The sequence below is a fragment of the Sciurus carolinensis genome, chromosome 6, assembly GCF_902686445.1.
Source record: "Sciurus carolinensis chromosome 6, mSciCar1.2, whole genome shotgun sequence".
Taxonomy (NCBI): Eukaryota; Metazoa; Chordata; class Mammalia; order Rodentia; family Sciuridae; genus Sciurus; species Sciurus carolinensis.
Window position 1 is genome coordinate 132,498,133 of NC_062218.1, and position 14,161 is coordinate 132,512,293.

The following is a 14,161-nucleotide window of genomic DNA, read 5'->3' on the forward strand; positions in this document are numbered from 1 at the left end:
GAACTTGGCTTCAGAACAGATATATTTTACACTGTTGAGATATGTTCTTACTATCCCTAGTTTTTCTAGTGTTTTGAACACAAAAGGGTGCTTCACTTTGTCAATTGCTTTTTCTGTATCTATTGAGATGATCATATGATTCTTGTTTTTAAGTCTATTGATGTGATGAATTATGTTTATTGATTTCTGTATGTTAAACCAAACTTGCATCCCTGGGATGAACCCTACTTGATTGTGGTGAACTATCTTTTTTATGTTTGTGTATGTGATTTGCCAGAATTTTATTGAAAATTTTTGCTTCTATGTTCATTAGGGATATTGGTCTGAAGTTTTCTTTCTTTGATTTGTCTTTGTCTGGTTTTGGTATCAGGGTGATACTAGTCTCATAGAATGAGTTTGGAAGAGTTCCCTCCTTTTCTATTTCATGGAATTTGAGGAGTATTGGTAATAATTCTTCTTTGAAGGTCTTGTGGAACCTGGCTGAGAATCCATCTGGTCCTGGGCTTTTCTCAGTCAGTAGATTTTTGATGGCATCTTTAATTTTATTGCTTGAAATTGATTTATTTAAATTATGTATGTTCTCCTGATTGTTTGGGTAGTTCATATGTCTCTAGAAATTTGTTGATGTCTTCAATATTTTCTATTTTATTGGAGTCTAAATTTTTAAAACAATATCTGATTATCTTCTGTATTTCAATAGCATCCATTGTGATATTTCCTTTTTCATCACATATTTTAGAAATTTTAGTTTTCTCTCCCTCTTTGTTAGTGTGACTAGGGGTTTATTAATTTTATTTATTTTTTCAAAAAACCAACTTTTTGTTTTGTTGATTTTTTGAATTGTTTCAATTTCATTGATTTTGGCTCTGATTTTAATTATTTCCTGTCTTCTGCTTTTGGTGTTGATACACTCCTCTTTTTTTCTAGGGCTTTGTGGAATAATGTTAGGTCATTTATTCACTGACTTTTATTCTTTAATGAAAGAGTTCAATGCAATGAACTTTTCTTTCAGTACTGCCTTCACAGTGTCCCAGAGATTTTGATATGTTGTATCAGTATTCTCATTGACCTCTAAGTATTTTTTAATTTCATCCTTGATTTCTTCTGCTATTCATTTGTCATTCAATAGTGTGTTATTTAGTATCCAGGTGTTAGAGTAACTTCTATTTTTAATTCTATCATCGATTTCTAATTTCATTACATTATTATCTGATAGAATGCAGGTTATTATCTATATTTTTTGCCTTTACTAAGAGTTGCTTTGTGGCATAAGATATGGTCTATTTTAGAGAAGGATCCATGTGCTGCTGAGAAAAAAGTGTATTTGCTCATTGATGGATGAAATATTCTATATATGTCTGTTAGGTCTAAATTATTGATTGTATTATTTAGTTCTATAGTTTCTTTATTTAGTTTTTGTTTGAAATTGAGAAGGGTTTGTTTGATGTACATAGATGCTACATTGTTTAGGACATAAATATTTACAATTGTTATGTCTTGCTAATGTATAATTCTCTTAAGTGGTATGAATGCCCTTTTTTGACCCTTCTGATTAACTTTGGCTTGAAGTTCACTTTATTTGACATGAGGATGGAAACCTCTGCTTATTTATGTGATCCATATGAGTGACATGTTTTTTTCCCAATCTTTCACCTTCAGTCTTTGGATGTCTTTGCCTATGAGGTGAGAGTATCTTAGAGACAGCATATTTTTGGGTCTTGTTTTTAAAGTCAGTCTGCCTGTCCATATTTTCTGATTGCTGAATTTGGGCCATTAACATTCAAGGTTGTTATTGAGATGTGATTTGTATTCCCAATCATTTTCATTTATTTCTGGTTTTTAATTTGACTTAGTTTATCCTTTGAGTGAGTATTCCTTCAGTGTAACTCCTCCCTTTGGTAGTTTTCACTTTTTTTTTTTTCATTTTATTGTCATGGAATATTTTGCTGAGAATGTTCTGTAGTGCAGACTTTCTCGATGTAAATCCTTTTAACTTTTGTTTATCATGGAAGGTTTTTATTCTTCAAATCTGAATCTTAATTTAGCTGGATATAAAATTCATGGTTGGCATCCATTTTCTTTTAGAGCTTGAAATATATAATTCTAAGACCTCCTAGCTTTGAGAGTCTAGGTTGAGAAATCAGCTGAGATCTGAATTGTTTTTCCCCTATTTGTAATTTCATTTTTTTTCTCTTACAGCCTTTAAGATTCTATCCTTATCCTGTACATTAGTCATTCTCATTATAATGTGCCTTGGTGTTGGTCTGCTGTAATTTTGTACATTTGGGGTCCTGTAAGCCTCTTGTATTAATTTTTCATTTTGTTCTTTAGGTTTGGGAAATTTTCTGATATGTCATTGAAAAGACTGTGCATTCCTTTGGTTTATTCCTTCCTCTATCCTGATAAACCTTGAATTTGGTCTTTTCATGTTATCCCACCTTTCTTGGAAGTTCTGTTAATGGTTTCTTACCATCTTCTCTGCATGGTTAACTTCATTTTCAAGATTATATATTTTGTCTTCCTTGCTTGAGGTTTTGTCTTTCAAGTGGTCTAGTCCATTGGTGATTCTTTCCGTTGAATTTTCTTTTTCTTTTTTTCCTTAATTTTATTCATTTATTTATATGTGGGTCTGAGAATTGAACCCAGTGCCTCACACATGCTAGGCAAGTGCTCTACCACTGAGCCACAACCCCAGCCCTCCATTGAGCTTTTAATTTGGTTTATTGATTTCTTTATTTTGAAGATTTCTGCTTGTTTTTTTTTTTTTTTTAGAATCTCTGCCTCTTTATTGACATGATCTTTCACTTTATGTATTTTCTGTTTCACTTCTTATACCATCCTTTACTTCACAGATCAGTTTAACTATGTACATTCTAAATTCCTTCTCTGAAATGTCTTCTATTGTGTTGTCTATGGATTCTCTGCTCCAATAGGAGCATCTTGGTTTGTTTGAGGTGCTTCATTTCCTTGTTTTTTCATGTTGTTTGTGTGTTTTCCCATCTAACAGTATGGATCTGAGGCAGTACAGATTCTACCCTATAGATTTATAGTATCTCTGAAGGTTTCCAGTACCTTACTTTTAAGGATAAAATCAATATTAACAGCACCCAATGTAATTAATATACAGCCTTAAACTTACTAGCTCCAGCAATAAAAAGAAATGATGTGTTCAATTATTGTCTACTATATAAAGAGTAAATTTGCTAAATGGGTTTACAATTTCAAATGATGGATAAAGAGAAAGCAGAAGTGATGTAGATATGATGCTTATGAGGGAAAGGAGAGAAAGTAGAAGTAAAAATTTTAGGAAGAGTGAAAGAGAAATTGATAGAGATTGACTATTAGCAGGAAAGAGAAAGAGACTCCAGGGAAACAGATAAGTAAGAGGGAAAATTATATACAAACTAAAAAAAAAAATACACAACAAAACTGTAAAATACTATTCATATAGCCTAGTCCTCAATACTTGGTTTCAAATGTGGTAGTGATGTTAGAGTGTAAAAAATCTTGATGGAAAATGTAACAATTGTTTCCATTGATTTTCAAAATTTTCTCAGCTTCCCTTCTCCACCCACAGGTGGGGTTGTCTGGAATGTGATTGTAAGTTCGGACAGGCTTGGTGGGCTCAACTGCGAGACCAAATGTAAACTCGGCGGGTCTCCGCGGGCACAATTAGCAGTCAAATAAAATGGGACAGAAAAGTGGCCAAAGCGAGTTTTATTGGAATTTGGCTCTCGGGCGAAATTCCCAGACCCCCGGGGGTATAGGGACCCAGAGAAAATAGCGCGTGGCCCTGGCTGCCCAGGGTTTTTATAGACTGGGATGGGAGGGGGTCCTGTTGAGTGACAGGTGGGTGTAAAAGGTCAGTGGAACTTTCTATCCACCTTGCTGCAAACTTTCTGGACACCTTTGGTGGACTGGTCTTTGTTCCAGCCGCTCAGCTTTATCCCCTACAGTCACCTAATTTCTGACCTAACAGTGATGATTGATCCAGTCTAGAAGGTGCTGGGCTTGCTGGCTGGGCAAGCTGCTAGCAAGATGCCCTCACATCCTCTTCCAACCTTTGAACCTAATGTAGCCAGCTCTGTTTGTCCCCATGCACTTCAGGACTTCCAGCTGTCTTCAGCCTCCAACCTGTGCTCCCCACTGAGAAAAATCCCTGTCTCTGACTTTTTCCAGCATTGCTAGACCCAGACTGGCCCATGCAGACCCAGTCACTGTCTGATGGATCTGGGATTTAGATACCCCAGGTTTGGCCATGATGCGGTCCCAAGATCTCAGTTCCATTTCAACTTGCAGAGAGATCACCAGTGATGTGCTCACACAAAGGTGTGACCCTGTGAAGAAGCAGCAAGATGGCAGCCACCAGCATGCCAAGCAGGAAGATTTCCAGTGCAGCCAAACCCACAGGCATACTGACACTGGACCTCTAGGTCCTGGCCAGTGTTCCCAGACAGAGGCGGCTCTGCCCTGAGATGGCAGTGGTGGCAAAACTGTAGGCACCCTGGTTCACTAGGCCCTGACCCATTCCCAAGATGGAGGTGGCTGTGTGCAATCAAACCTGCAGGCACCCCGATAATGGGCCTCCAGGTGGTGGCAGCCAGGGGTGGTGTCAGGGCAGTGGCGGCTACAACTGATTTTTCCTTTACCTTTTAAAACCTGCTAAAACTCTCTCATGAAATGTTATTCATTTCAGATATTGTACTTTTCAGCCCCAGAATTTCCATTTGAGTCATTTTTATAATTTCTCTTTAATGGCATTCTGTGTATTTATACATTGGCTTCCTAGTTTCCTCTACTTCTTTGTGGTTTACTTTAGGTCTTTGGGAATATTTAAGTCAGTGGATTTAAAGTCTTTGTCTAGTAAACCTACTGTTTACCCAGGGATGACTTTTGTTTATCTCTTCTGTAGTGGGCTATGCTTTCTTAATTCTTCCATGCTTTGTAATGGAGAGAACTGGACATTTTGAATGTTATAATGTGATGACTCTGTAAAGCAGATTCTTTCCTATCCTTAGCACTTGTTTTTGTTGCTGCTATAGGCTGTCGTTGTTTGTTCAGTGAGTTTTCTAAATTATATTTCTCAAGTGTGTATTTGTGTTTGTTTTTAATTTTTGGAGAGAATGAAGGGCAGTGACACTAGTAACTACAACTCTTAGGACCTATAATGATGAGATGAGTTTATATTGTCCATTCATTTTAATTCTCACAGCGAACACTTTGCAATGAACACCATTATTTGTTTTACAGATAAGAAAACTGAGACTCAAATAGGTTAAGTCCCTTGAACAAGGACAAGTCTAAATAAAAGTCCCATCCAACTTTATTTGACTCTAAAGTCTAGTGCCTCTGTGTTATGCTATCTTTATTTTTGAAAAATTCTTAGTAGAGAAGCCTATTTACTTGTGAGCTAACAGGAGAGTGGGAAGCCTATTTGGTTGTGAGCTGACAGCATGTGGTCAGCACCAGGGACAAATAACCTTTGGTGTGTTTTTTGTACTATGTAGTCAGCTTTCTGTCACTGTGACCAATATATCTGACAAGAACAACTTAGAAAAGAGAAAGTATATTTTGGCTCATGGTTTCAGGAGTTTAGTCCATGGTTTTCCAACTCCATTGCTCTGGGCCCAAGATGAGGCAGAACATCATGGTGGAGGGGCATGGTAGAGGGAAGATGCTTACTTTACTGCAGACAAAAGCAAAGGGTGGGGATGGGCTGCAGGGAAGAAGGCCTTTGTTGGGCATGCCCCCTGTGACCATCTTCCTCCAGTCACACCCCACCTGCCTGTAGTTAACACCCAGTGCATTCAAACTAGGATAGGTTGATTAGGATGTAGCTTTCACAATCCAATCATTTCATCTCCAAACATTCCTGTATTACCATAGGTGCTTTTGGAGGAACACCTCATGTCCAAACCATCGCATATACATTCTTAGGGACTGTACTGAATTCTAGTAGAATTGATCTCAGAGTTAAGAAGAGTCAGTGTAATCTTAGATAGGAGTTTCTTCATTTAGCCTAGGTAATGGGAACAGTCAGAAGGATGCAGAGGGGAATGGTTCTGGCATATTCCAGAAGATGCCCTGTTGACTTCACCTACATATATTATTTAATGACTCTCACCAAGGTGGACCAAAAACATAGAACTCAGGTCAACATTCCCATTTCCTTTTGGAATGGAGGAAAGCCAATTCTTCCCAGATTCGCCCATAGAAACCTCATTTTCATCTCCACATTCCCCTGGGAAAGACTTTGTTTGTCGAAGTAGCTGAGATGATCAGAGAACTTTTCAGGAAGCTGTCTTCCCTTGGAGGTTTAATTGCCAGAGACTGGGGACAAAGGTTTGGCAAAGGAAGGGTCTCCAAGGATTTGTGAAAACAGAAGTGACTTTGCTTAGTCACAGCAGAGGAGATAACAATGGATGGGAGTGAGGGGTGGCAGTGAAGAAAACTTCTTGGCCAGGCACTGAACCTGACCCAGCAAAGGGTCTCATCAATAGGTGAGAAGCTCTGCCCTCAATCCCGGAGAGAGACTTCTCCCCTCCTGATCCAGCTTACTCCCACTCTGCTCTCAACATAGATGAGATTCTAGAGTAGTTATGAACATGAACCTTTCTTTCTCCTACAAATTTCTCTTCTTTATTTCTCCTAAGTCCCTCCTGCTTTCTTTTCAGATCATTTTTATTCAAGGACATGGAGGTACATTGATTTCCCTGTGCTCAGAGTAATCTTGCAGATCTAACTTACCGATCTTGGTTGGTGCTGGACTCTGCTCACCATCGATTGGGCTGCCTAGCTCCTGATTCCCAGCCCATCCTGGTGTCACTGGTTCTGTGATTTCAGGTAAAGCTCTCCCTCTTTGTGTCTTATATCTTCCCTCTGTTACCAAATGCTTAGTAATGTTTGCCCGCCTTACAACTATCTTGATATTATTTTGCTTATTATTTCTCCAGGTAGAAAACTCTTGTATGGTTAGACATGGCTTTTAAAACATTGAGTTCTTTATCATAATCCTTTATTCTTTGGGCAGTAGACAAGATTGGAAGTATTGTTTTACCCATCCAGAGAGAGGAAATTACTTCCTTGGGGGTCTCTTCATAGGTTTTGGTAAGAGTGGACACTATTTTTTTCTTTTCATGTATAGGGAGGATTGAACAATGTTTGAATTCTCCAAAATTGATGCATGTTTTCCTACACCCCAAAGGGTACTGGGAGAGTTATCTGTTCCTGTTAATACATGGTTATTAGATTTAGATTTTGCCTGAAAAACAGTAATTCAACTCACTCCCGTCCATCTACCACATCCATCTACATTTCTTTTTCTTGGAAACAAGTTGCTGCTTGCTATTCTTCTGCTACCAAGTATTTTTCTCTTCTCATATTCTCTTCTGTACCCCTTCTTCTTGAAAGATAGTCAGGGTTCTGCTCTTATTTGGAAAAACATGCTTTGGTGTTTCTCCACTCTTCTTTTCTACTTTATAGGTTTTTTTTTTTTTTCCTCTGTGGGAAAGTTCTTTTGCGGATCTGATTTCCCTCCTTTTTGGTGCAGAGTTCTCCAACAAAACTCCCAACTGTGCTTCTTCAGGAATCTCTATGTACAACCTTGGGTTTTGGTCTGGTCTGAAGGATGCAGGAAGACCTTCCTGCCATAAAATATCTCCTACTGGTGCCCAACTGAATGTATGTGTGTTATAGTTACCTGGGAAAGCTTTGATGGTGGAAATTTGTGTGTCATCTGGTAGCAAGGGATTAGATAAAACTAGATAAATTTATCTGACCACTTGATTTAAAAGCATTTATTAAAAAACCAATCATTTCATCAGATACAAGTCAGAATAAACAGTGTCCAAGTTCCCTTTCAACCTGGAAATTCTGAATACCTATGCAACATTTTCAAAAAAATCCCCTCATCTTTTATAGTCTTCCTGCTACCACCTTTTGCAGAGCTTAATAAATGATGGGAGGTCATGATATATTGGGCATGTACTAGGTAGCAGGCTTGCAGGAGGGCCTTTTACATACATTATTTATCCTTAATTGCCATATAAGGAAATATTTCTTGTTCAGTTATTACCCTAGTTATATAGATGATGAAACTGAACAGCAGAATTGGTTAAGGAATCTGCCCAAGGTCACACAGTGAGAAGCCATCTCCTGCTTGGGCCATCACAGCTGCTTCCAAACAGTTTCTCCTCAGTCTCCTCGTCTGTCAGTCATTGTGTCCTTTGACCAAGTCTGAAAATGGTCCCTGTTTATTGAGCTTTTTGTATGGGAAGCAGGCAAGTGTTTGGAGCTTTTGAACACAGTAACTATTTTAATCTTCATAACAACCCTGGAAAGTGATTGTTCTTGTCTTCATTTAGCAGATGAGATGAAAAGCTCAGTAAGCTCTTGCCCAAGCCCTCAGATCTAATAATTGGTTAAGCCCCAACTCTTAACCATTTCTTGGTAATGTTTTAAGGTCCCAACTCCTAAGCCTGGCATTCAGTACCAGGTGCCCTCCACTGTTCCCTGTGTAGACCCTCTGCTGATTGATCCAGTTGGCCTTCCCATTCCATCAACACTGAAAGGGTCAAGGGTTACACAGGAGTGAGAGCATTTGAAGGCAATGCAGGCTTCTCTACAGCCTTTCCCAGCAGGATGGGAAGAGGCAGAGAGATGCCAGCTCTCACTGCATCCCTGAAGTCATGGGGCTCTTTACAATATTGACAAGAGGAGTGCTCTGTCCCTCTGCCTGGCTGCCCCTTCAGCCAGGTACCCTTTCCCTTCTTGTCTCTGGTCCCATCTGTGTTGTTCTTTCCTCTGACCCTTCTTTATCGGCATGTTTGCTCTCCTTTCTCACGGTGCCTATGTTTCCTGCACTCTGTCACTTTGTCCCTTGTTTTCCTTCTGTTTCTTCTGGGTAAAAGTAATTTCTGATATTTTAACATTTTCCTTCTTTTATTTTTCTCCATTGTTTCATGTCTCTTTCTTTTGTCTCCTTTTCCATTTACTCTTTTAAAAATCTCTCCCTTCCCCTCTTGATGTACTGTTAGTGCTTCTCCTCTTTCCTTTCCATTCTGATCCCTCCCTTCTTTCTCTTGTGTGTTCTCTCTTAATTGCGTTCTGTCCTGTTGCTCTCTGAGGTTCACCATTGTTCCCTAGGATGGTACTCTTGATTTGCTTCTAGGGACTATGACTGGTTGTGTGTGCCCAGGTTGCTTTGGCAACAAAGGGATCACCTCCCTACACTCCAGAGGATTGGATACTTGGATTAGTATGCAATCAATGTTAACTTTTCCTATGAAAATATGAACTTATTAAGTTTACTTTTCCCAAGATATTTTCTAATCATTATTTGTTTTATGTGCTTAAAAATATTGTCCTACAGGATGGGGATGTAGATCAGTTGTAGAGTATTTGCCTAACATGTGCAGGGTCCTGGCTTTTATCACCAACAAGAAAGAAAGAAAGGAAGGAAGGAAGGAAGGAAGGGAGAAAAGAAAGAGAAATTAATGTAGTATTATACTGTATTTTGAGAAGGTAATTTCCCCAAAATTATTTTAACCATTTCTTCAGTAGATATTTACTCAGTAACTATAATGTGCTATCCATACATGTTGGTTGTTACCTTACCAATTTTTACAACAAATTCTATTGAATATCATATCAACATTATATTTATTTTATTGTTCTACAAAGATTAAAATTCTAAAGGTGAAAATGTGTATACCACCTAGACTCTCTTTTCTGCCCTAATCATAGTAATCTGATTCTTCTGATTCTTTCCTCTGAGGCAGTTTTATTAGCTTCTTCTATTTTATTTCAGAAATTTTTATTTATGGAAACATGTATATATACATATACACATACTTTTTTACAAATATGTGTAAAATATAATATTATTAATAGCACATGATATATTAAAGATATATAATTTAATATAATTATATTCTCTTTGTGGTACTAGGAATGGAAACCAGGGCCTCATGCTTGCTACACTTTACCACTGAGTTACACCTCCAATCCAGTACAATTATATGATTATAATTTGTATAACAATGTGTAATCTGTAATTGTGATACATAACTATCCTGTATGTGATATAACATGTTATGCAAATTGTACATATATACCTGTTACACACACTTCTGTGTATTGCCTCTTTCATATCATTGTATTTTTAAACAATATTAAGATTCTATATCAATACATAAGAAGTAATTTCATTCTGTTTCTAATTTGCATCATTCCATTGTTTATTCAGCCTTTCCTCTGTTGGTTAGATTTTTACAGTTTTTTTCTACTTCGAGTAGAAAATAAATCTATGCCTTGTAAGTCATTTTGCATATATACAAATATATTTATCAGATATTTTTATTGAATTACTGGAAGTAGAACTGCTCAAAATGTATTTTTATTTTGAAAATAGTTCGTTGTTCTCTGTATACTGCCTTTTCTATAGTATCTTATTCTTGTTTTTTAAAATATTACCTTATCTCATTCATGTGGAAAAGAATTTTTAAAAAAAACTTCATTGCCTTGAAGATTCTCTGTTTTCCTCCATATTGTTTTTTGATTTTCCTTCTCTTAAGTGTGGGAAATTTTCTGGTTGTCTGCTGCCTGTTTTTGATTGCTGTCTGGTTATGTGCTTATATTAAAGTGTGGGGTAAAAAAAACTAGGGTTCTCTGAATATGTGGGTGGGGCATGTTAATTAAGTCTTCACTTTGAGTGATATAAGCTTTTTACAAAGTTTTCCAACATTAATATCTTTAGATATTTCCTGGGCCAGATCCCTGGCTGTGGGGTACAGTTCTTTTAATTTCCTTCCAGAAGGGAATAGCTCTGGTAATGAGAGCTAAGAGGGAGAAGAGGGCGGCATCCCACATTTATCACCTTTCTACTAATGTTCAGGGCATTGCCACCTTCCCTGAGTCTCCTGTGGTCTTGAATTCTGTTTCACCTTCCCTGGGGAATCTGTCTTGTGTTTTTTTGCCCAGGGTAAGGGACGGGCAAGATCTGCCAGTGTGGAGTGGGAAGAGATCTCTACATCAATGTGTTTCTCTACTAGACATTCAAGCAATCCATATTTTGGTCTCACCTTCACCTCTACTTATTTTGGTGCCTACTGCCACCGGTTCTTGAGCCCTTGTATCAGTTCTGTGGTTATTGTTCTTTTTGGCCACTGTCAGAGTAGAACTTAGCCTTTAACAGTTTGTAAGTCAGTTAGCACATGTCCAATTGCTTCTAGAGTATAAAAGAATGTTTTAATTATCTTTTCATTGTTATCTGTGGTTACCGTCATTCTAGTGGTATTTTTGGAGGTAAGAATGACAGATATGTCCAATCATTCATTTTAACCTAGAACTGGAGTTTTTTAGACCCTTAGTATTTAGGTTAACTGTTAAAATTCTCAGGCTAATGAGATGGGAAACTCTAGGGTTATCCGTAATGCAAGTTCTCTCTCCTGTCCCTGCCACAAAGACAGAATTCTTCCTGCAAATATTGTTTTGTCTGTGTGATTCTTTGCTCCATTTCTTCTCCTCTGCTGCTTGGAGTAAATCAGGTCCTGAGAGATTTCTTGCAGTAGACTTTGCACCTAGTATAAAACAGCAATTTTCACTTTGCCCCTCTCTTTGGGGAAGGTGCTGTGGTGTCCTTTTTCCACTTTCTCCTCCACCCTGCTCAGTCTCTACTAGCTTTGTCCCTTCCAGATATTTTGTGTGTTCAGTTTAAAGTATTGCAATTTTGTGCAACAAGGACCATATGTCTGCTCTTGATCTCCTTACTGCTCTGGGGGAATTTCTGAAAGAACTTCAATTCTATCCTTCCATTTTCAAAATGTAAATGTCTTATTAGTATTTCAAATGTGATCACATGAATTTTACAAATTAATTTTGTGAAAAATTTACAAACACACAGTGTTGAGTCAGGAATAGGTGTAGTTTTTTTTGTTTTTTTTTTTTTTTTGCGGTCCTCAGCCCAGGCGTAGTTTTTTTCAGCCCTTTAAAATTGTTTTTCACCAAAGTTTCATAATGTTTAACTTTAGGGTTCTTTCCTACATACATTATAGCTTTCATAGTTTTTGTTGCAATTATGAATAAGATCTTCTTACTTTTCCAGCATTTGCTAATTGGTTGGTGGTATTTATGAGAGAGCAGATGATTTTGTGTGCTGAGCCTATGTACAGTGTAATTTTATTTTAAAAGTTAAACTATACATCTGTGTTCTTAGAGAAAATATGTAAAGTACAAAGAAATTAAGGGGAGATAGACTTTATTTACTACCTAGAAGAAATCACACTGTTAATAGCTTGGCATATTTTCTTCCAATCTTTAGAAACACTTAAGAATATTCAATAAATTTTTTTGTGATCTATGAAAATGTCATATATATTCCATTGACTAAATATTATTTTGCCATGTGACTATATTGTAATTTATTTATTTATTTATTTTTTCATGTTGGGCATTTGGGTTGTCTCCAACTTTTTATTTACTATGTTTCTTTAAAAATACTTTAAGCTTTCATATCTGAAAAAAAAAAAAACAAAAACTTGCCTTTGCCTCATTTTCCCCATTTGTGAATTGGAGATGATGATCATCTCTTTATTCCAGGGTAGTTATGAGGATTAAATGTGAGGATGTAGCAGTGTGCTCATCTTGGTGTCTGGCATGTGAGAAATGCTACAGTAATGTCAGTTGTTATCAACTTTAAACTACTAAGCATTGCTTATGTTCCCAATTCAATTTTTACTATCATTCTATATTATAATTTGTTATTTCAATTTAAGACAAGTAACCTGAATTGCCCAGCACATGTGGCTAATAAATTTTGCTGCTTAAGTACTTTTTTTGAAAAAAACAAACAAAACAAAACAAAAAACCAAATCCTTGATTGTGTGCCAAAGAAAAGAATAATTCCCAGCAGAGGCAGAAACAGTTTCCCACAATTAAAAAGCTTAAAATGAATTTCTTAACTACTGCAGAAAGTCCTAAAACTTAACAACCACCATCACCTGCATTTTTCTTAAGGACTCCACACATTTTTTCCTAAACAAAGTCACATTTAAAAAGGACAACATATTGAGCAAAGTTGAAACCTCCTTGGTATTGTAATTCTAAGTGTAAACCTTCTGCTTCCAGATCCCTACCATCTCTCCAGTGCCTTGCAGGAACAATGGCCTGGGCGGGAAACCAGACTCTCATCTCCCACTTCATCCTCCTGGGCCTCTTCACCCACACGCCATTACACCTCTTCCTCTTCTCCATCATCATGATCATGTTTCTGGTGGCCCTCTCTGGCAACGGGCTCATGATCCTCCTCATCAATGTGGACTCCAGCCTCCACAGTCCCATGTACTTCTTCCTCAGCTGGCTGTCGCTCATGGACCTCATGCTCATTTCCACCATTGTGCCACGGATGGCCGCTGACTTCCTGCTGGGCGGTGGTTCCATCTCCTTTACAGGCTGCGGACTCCAGATCCTCTTCTTCCTCACCCTCCTGGGGGATGAATGCTTCCTTCTGGCCTTCATGGCCTACGACCGTTATGTGGCCATCAGCAACCCACTGAGGTACTCGGTGGTGATGAGCCGCCGAATCTGCTGGCTCATGGTGGCGGGGTCCTGGCTCTTTGGACTGGTGGATGGGCTGATCCAAGCTGTTTTCACACTCCGTTTTCCCTACTGTGGTTCCCAGGAGATCGACCACTTCTTCTGCGAGGTCCCCGCAGTGCTCAAGCTGGCCTGTGCTGACACCTCCCTCTATGAGACCATGATCTACGTCTGCTGTGTCCTCATGCTGCTCCTGCCTTTCTCTGTCATCTCTGCCTCCTACCTGCGGATCCTGGTGGCAGTGCTCCACATGCGCTCTGTGGAAGGCCGGCAGAAGGCCTTTGCTACCTGCTCCTCCCATATGACGGTGGTCTCCCTTTTCTATGGCGCAGCCATGATCACCTACATGCGACCCCAGGCCTACCACTCCTCCAAGCAGGACAAGGTGGTCTCTGCCTTCTACACCATGATCACCCCCATGCTCAATCCTCTCATCTACAGTCTGAGGAACAAGGAAGTGGCAGGGGCTTTGAGGAAACTCCTGGGAAGGTGTCCCTGTGGTGGAGGACATTAAGTTGATGCTGCCATCTGATGATGTGGGCCCTGCAGCCAGGGGACCTGGGTCAGC

At 38.5% G+C, this 14,161-nt stretch overlaps 1 protein-coding gene across 1 annotated transcript; it reads left to right on the top strand.

The window, feature by feature from the left end:
• The first annotated feature begins 13,159 nt into the window (after positions 1-13,159).
• On the top strand, positions 13,160-14,107 carry LOC124986413 (olfactory receptor 56-like). Its single transcript, XM_047554786.1, has one exon. It carries the CDS (start codon positions 13,160-13,162, stop codon positions 14,105-14,107), a length of 948 nt encoding a protein of 315 aa, XP_047410742.1.
• Positions 14,108-14,161: the final 54 nt, after the last annotated feature.

Excerpts from the sequence above, each read along its gene's own strand:
- LOC124986413 (XM_047554786.1), top strand. The coding sequence starts at position 13,160 with ATGGCCTGGGCGGGAAACCAGACTCTCATCTCCCACTTCATCCTCCTG.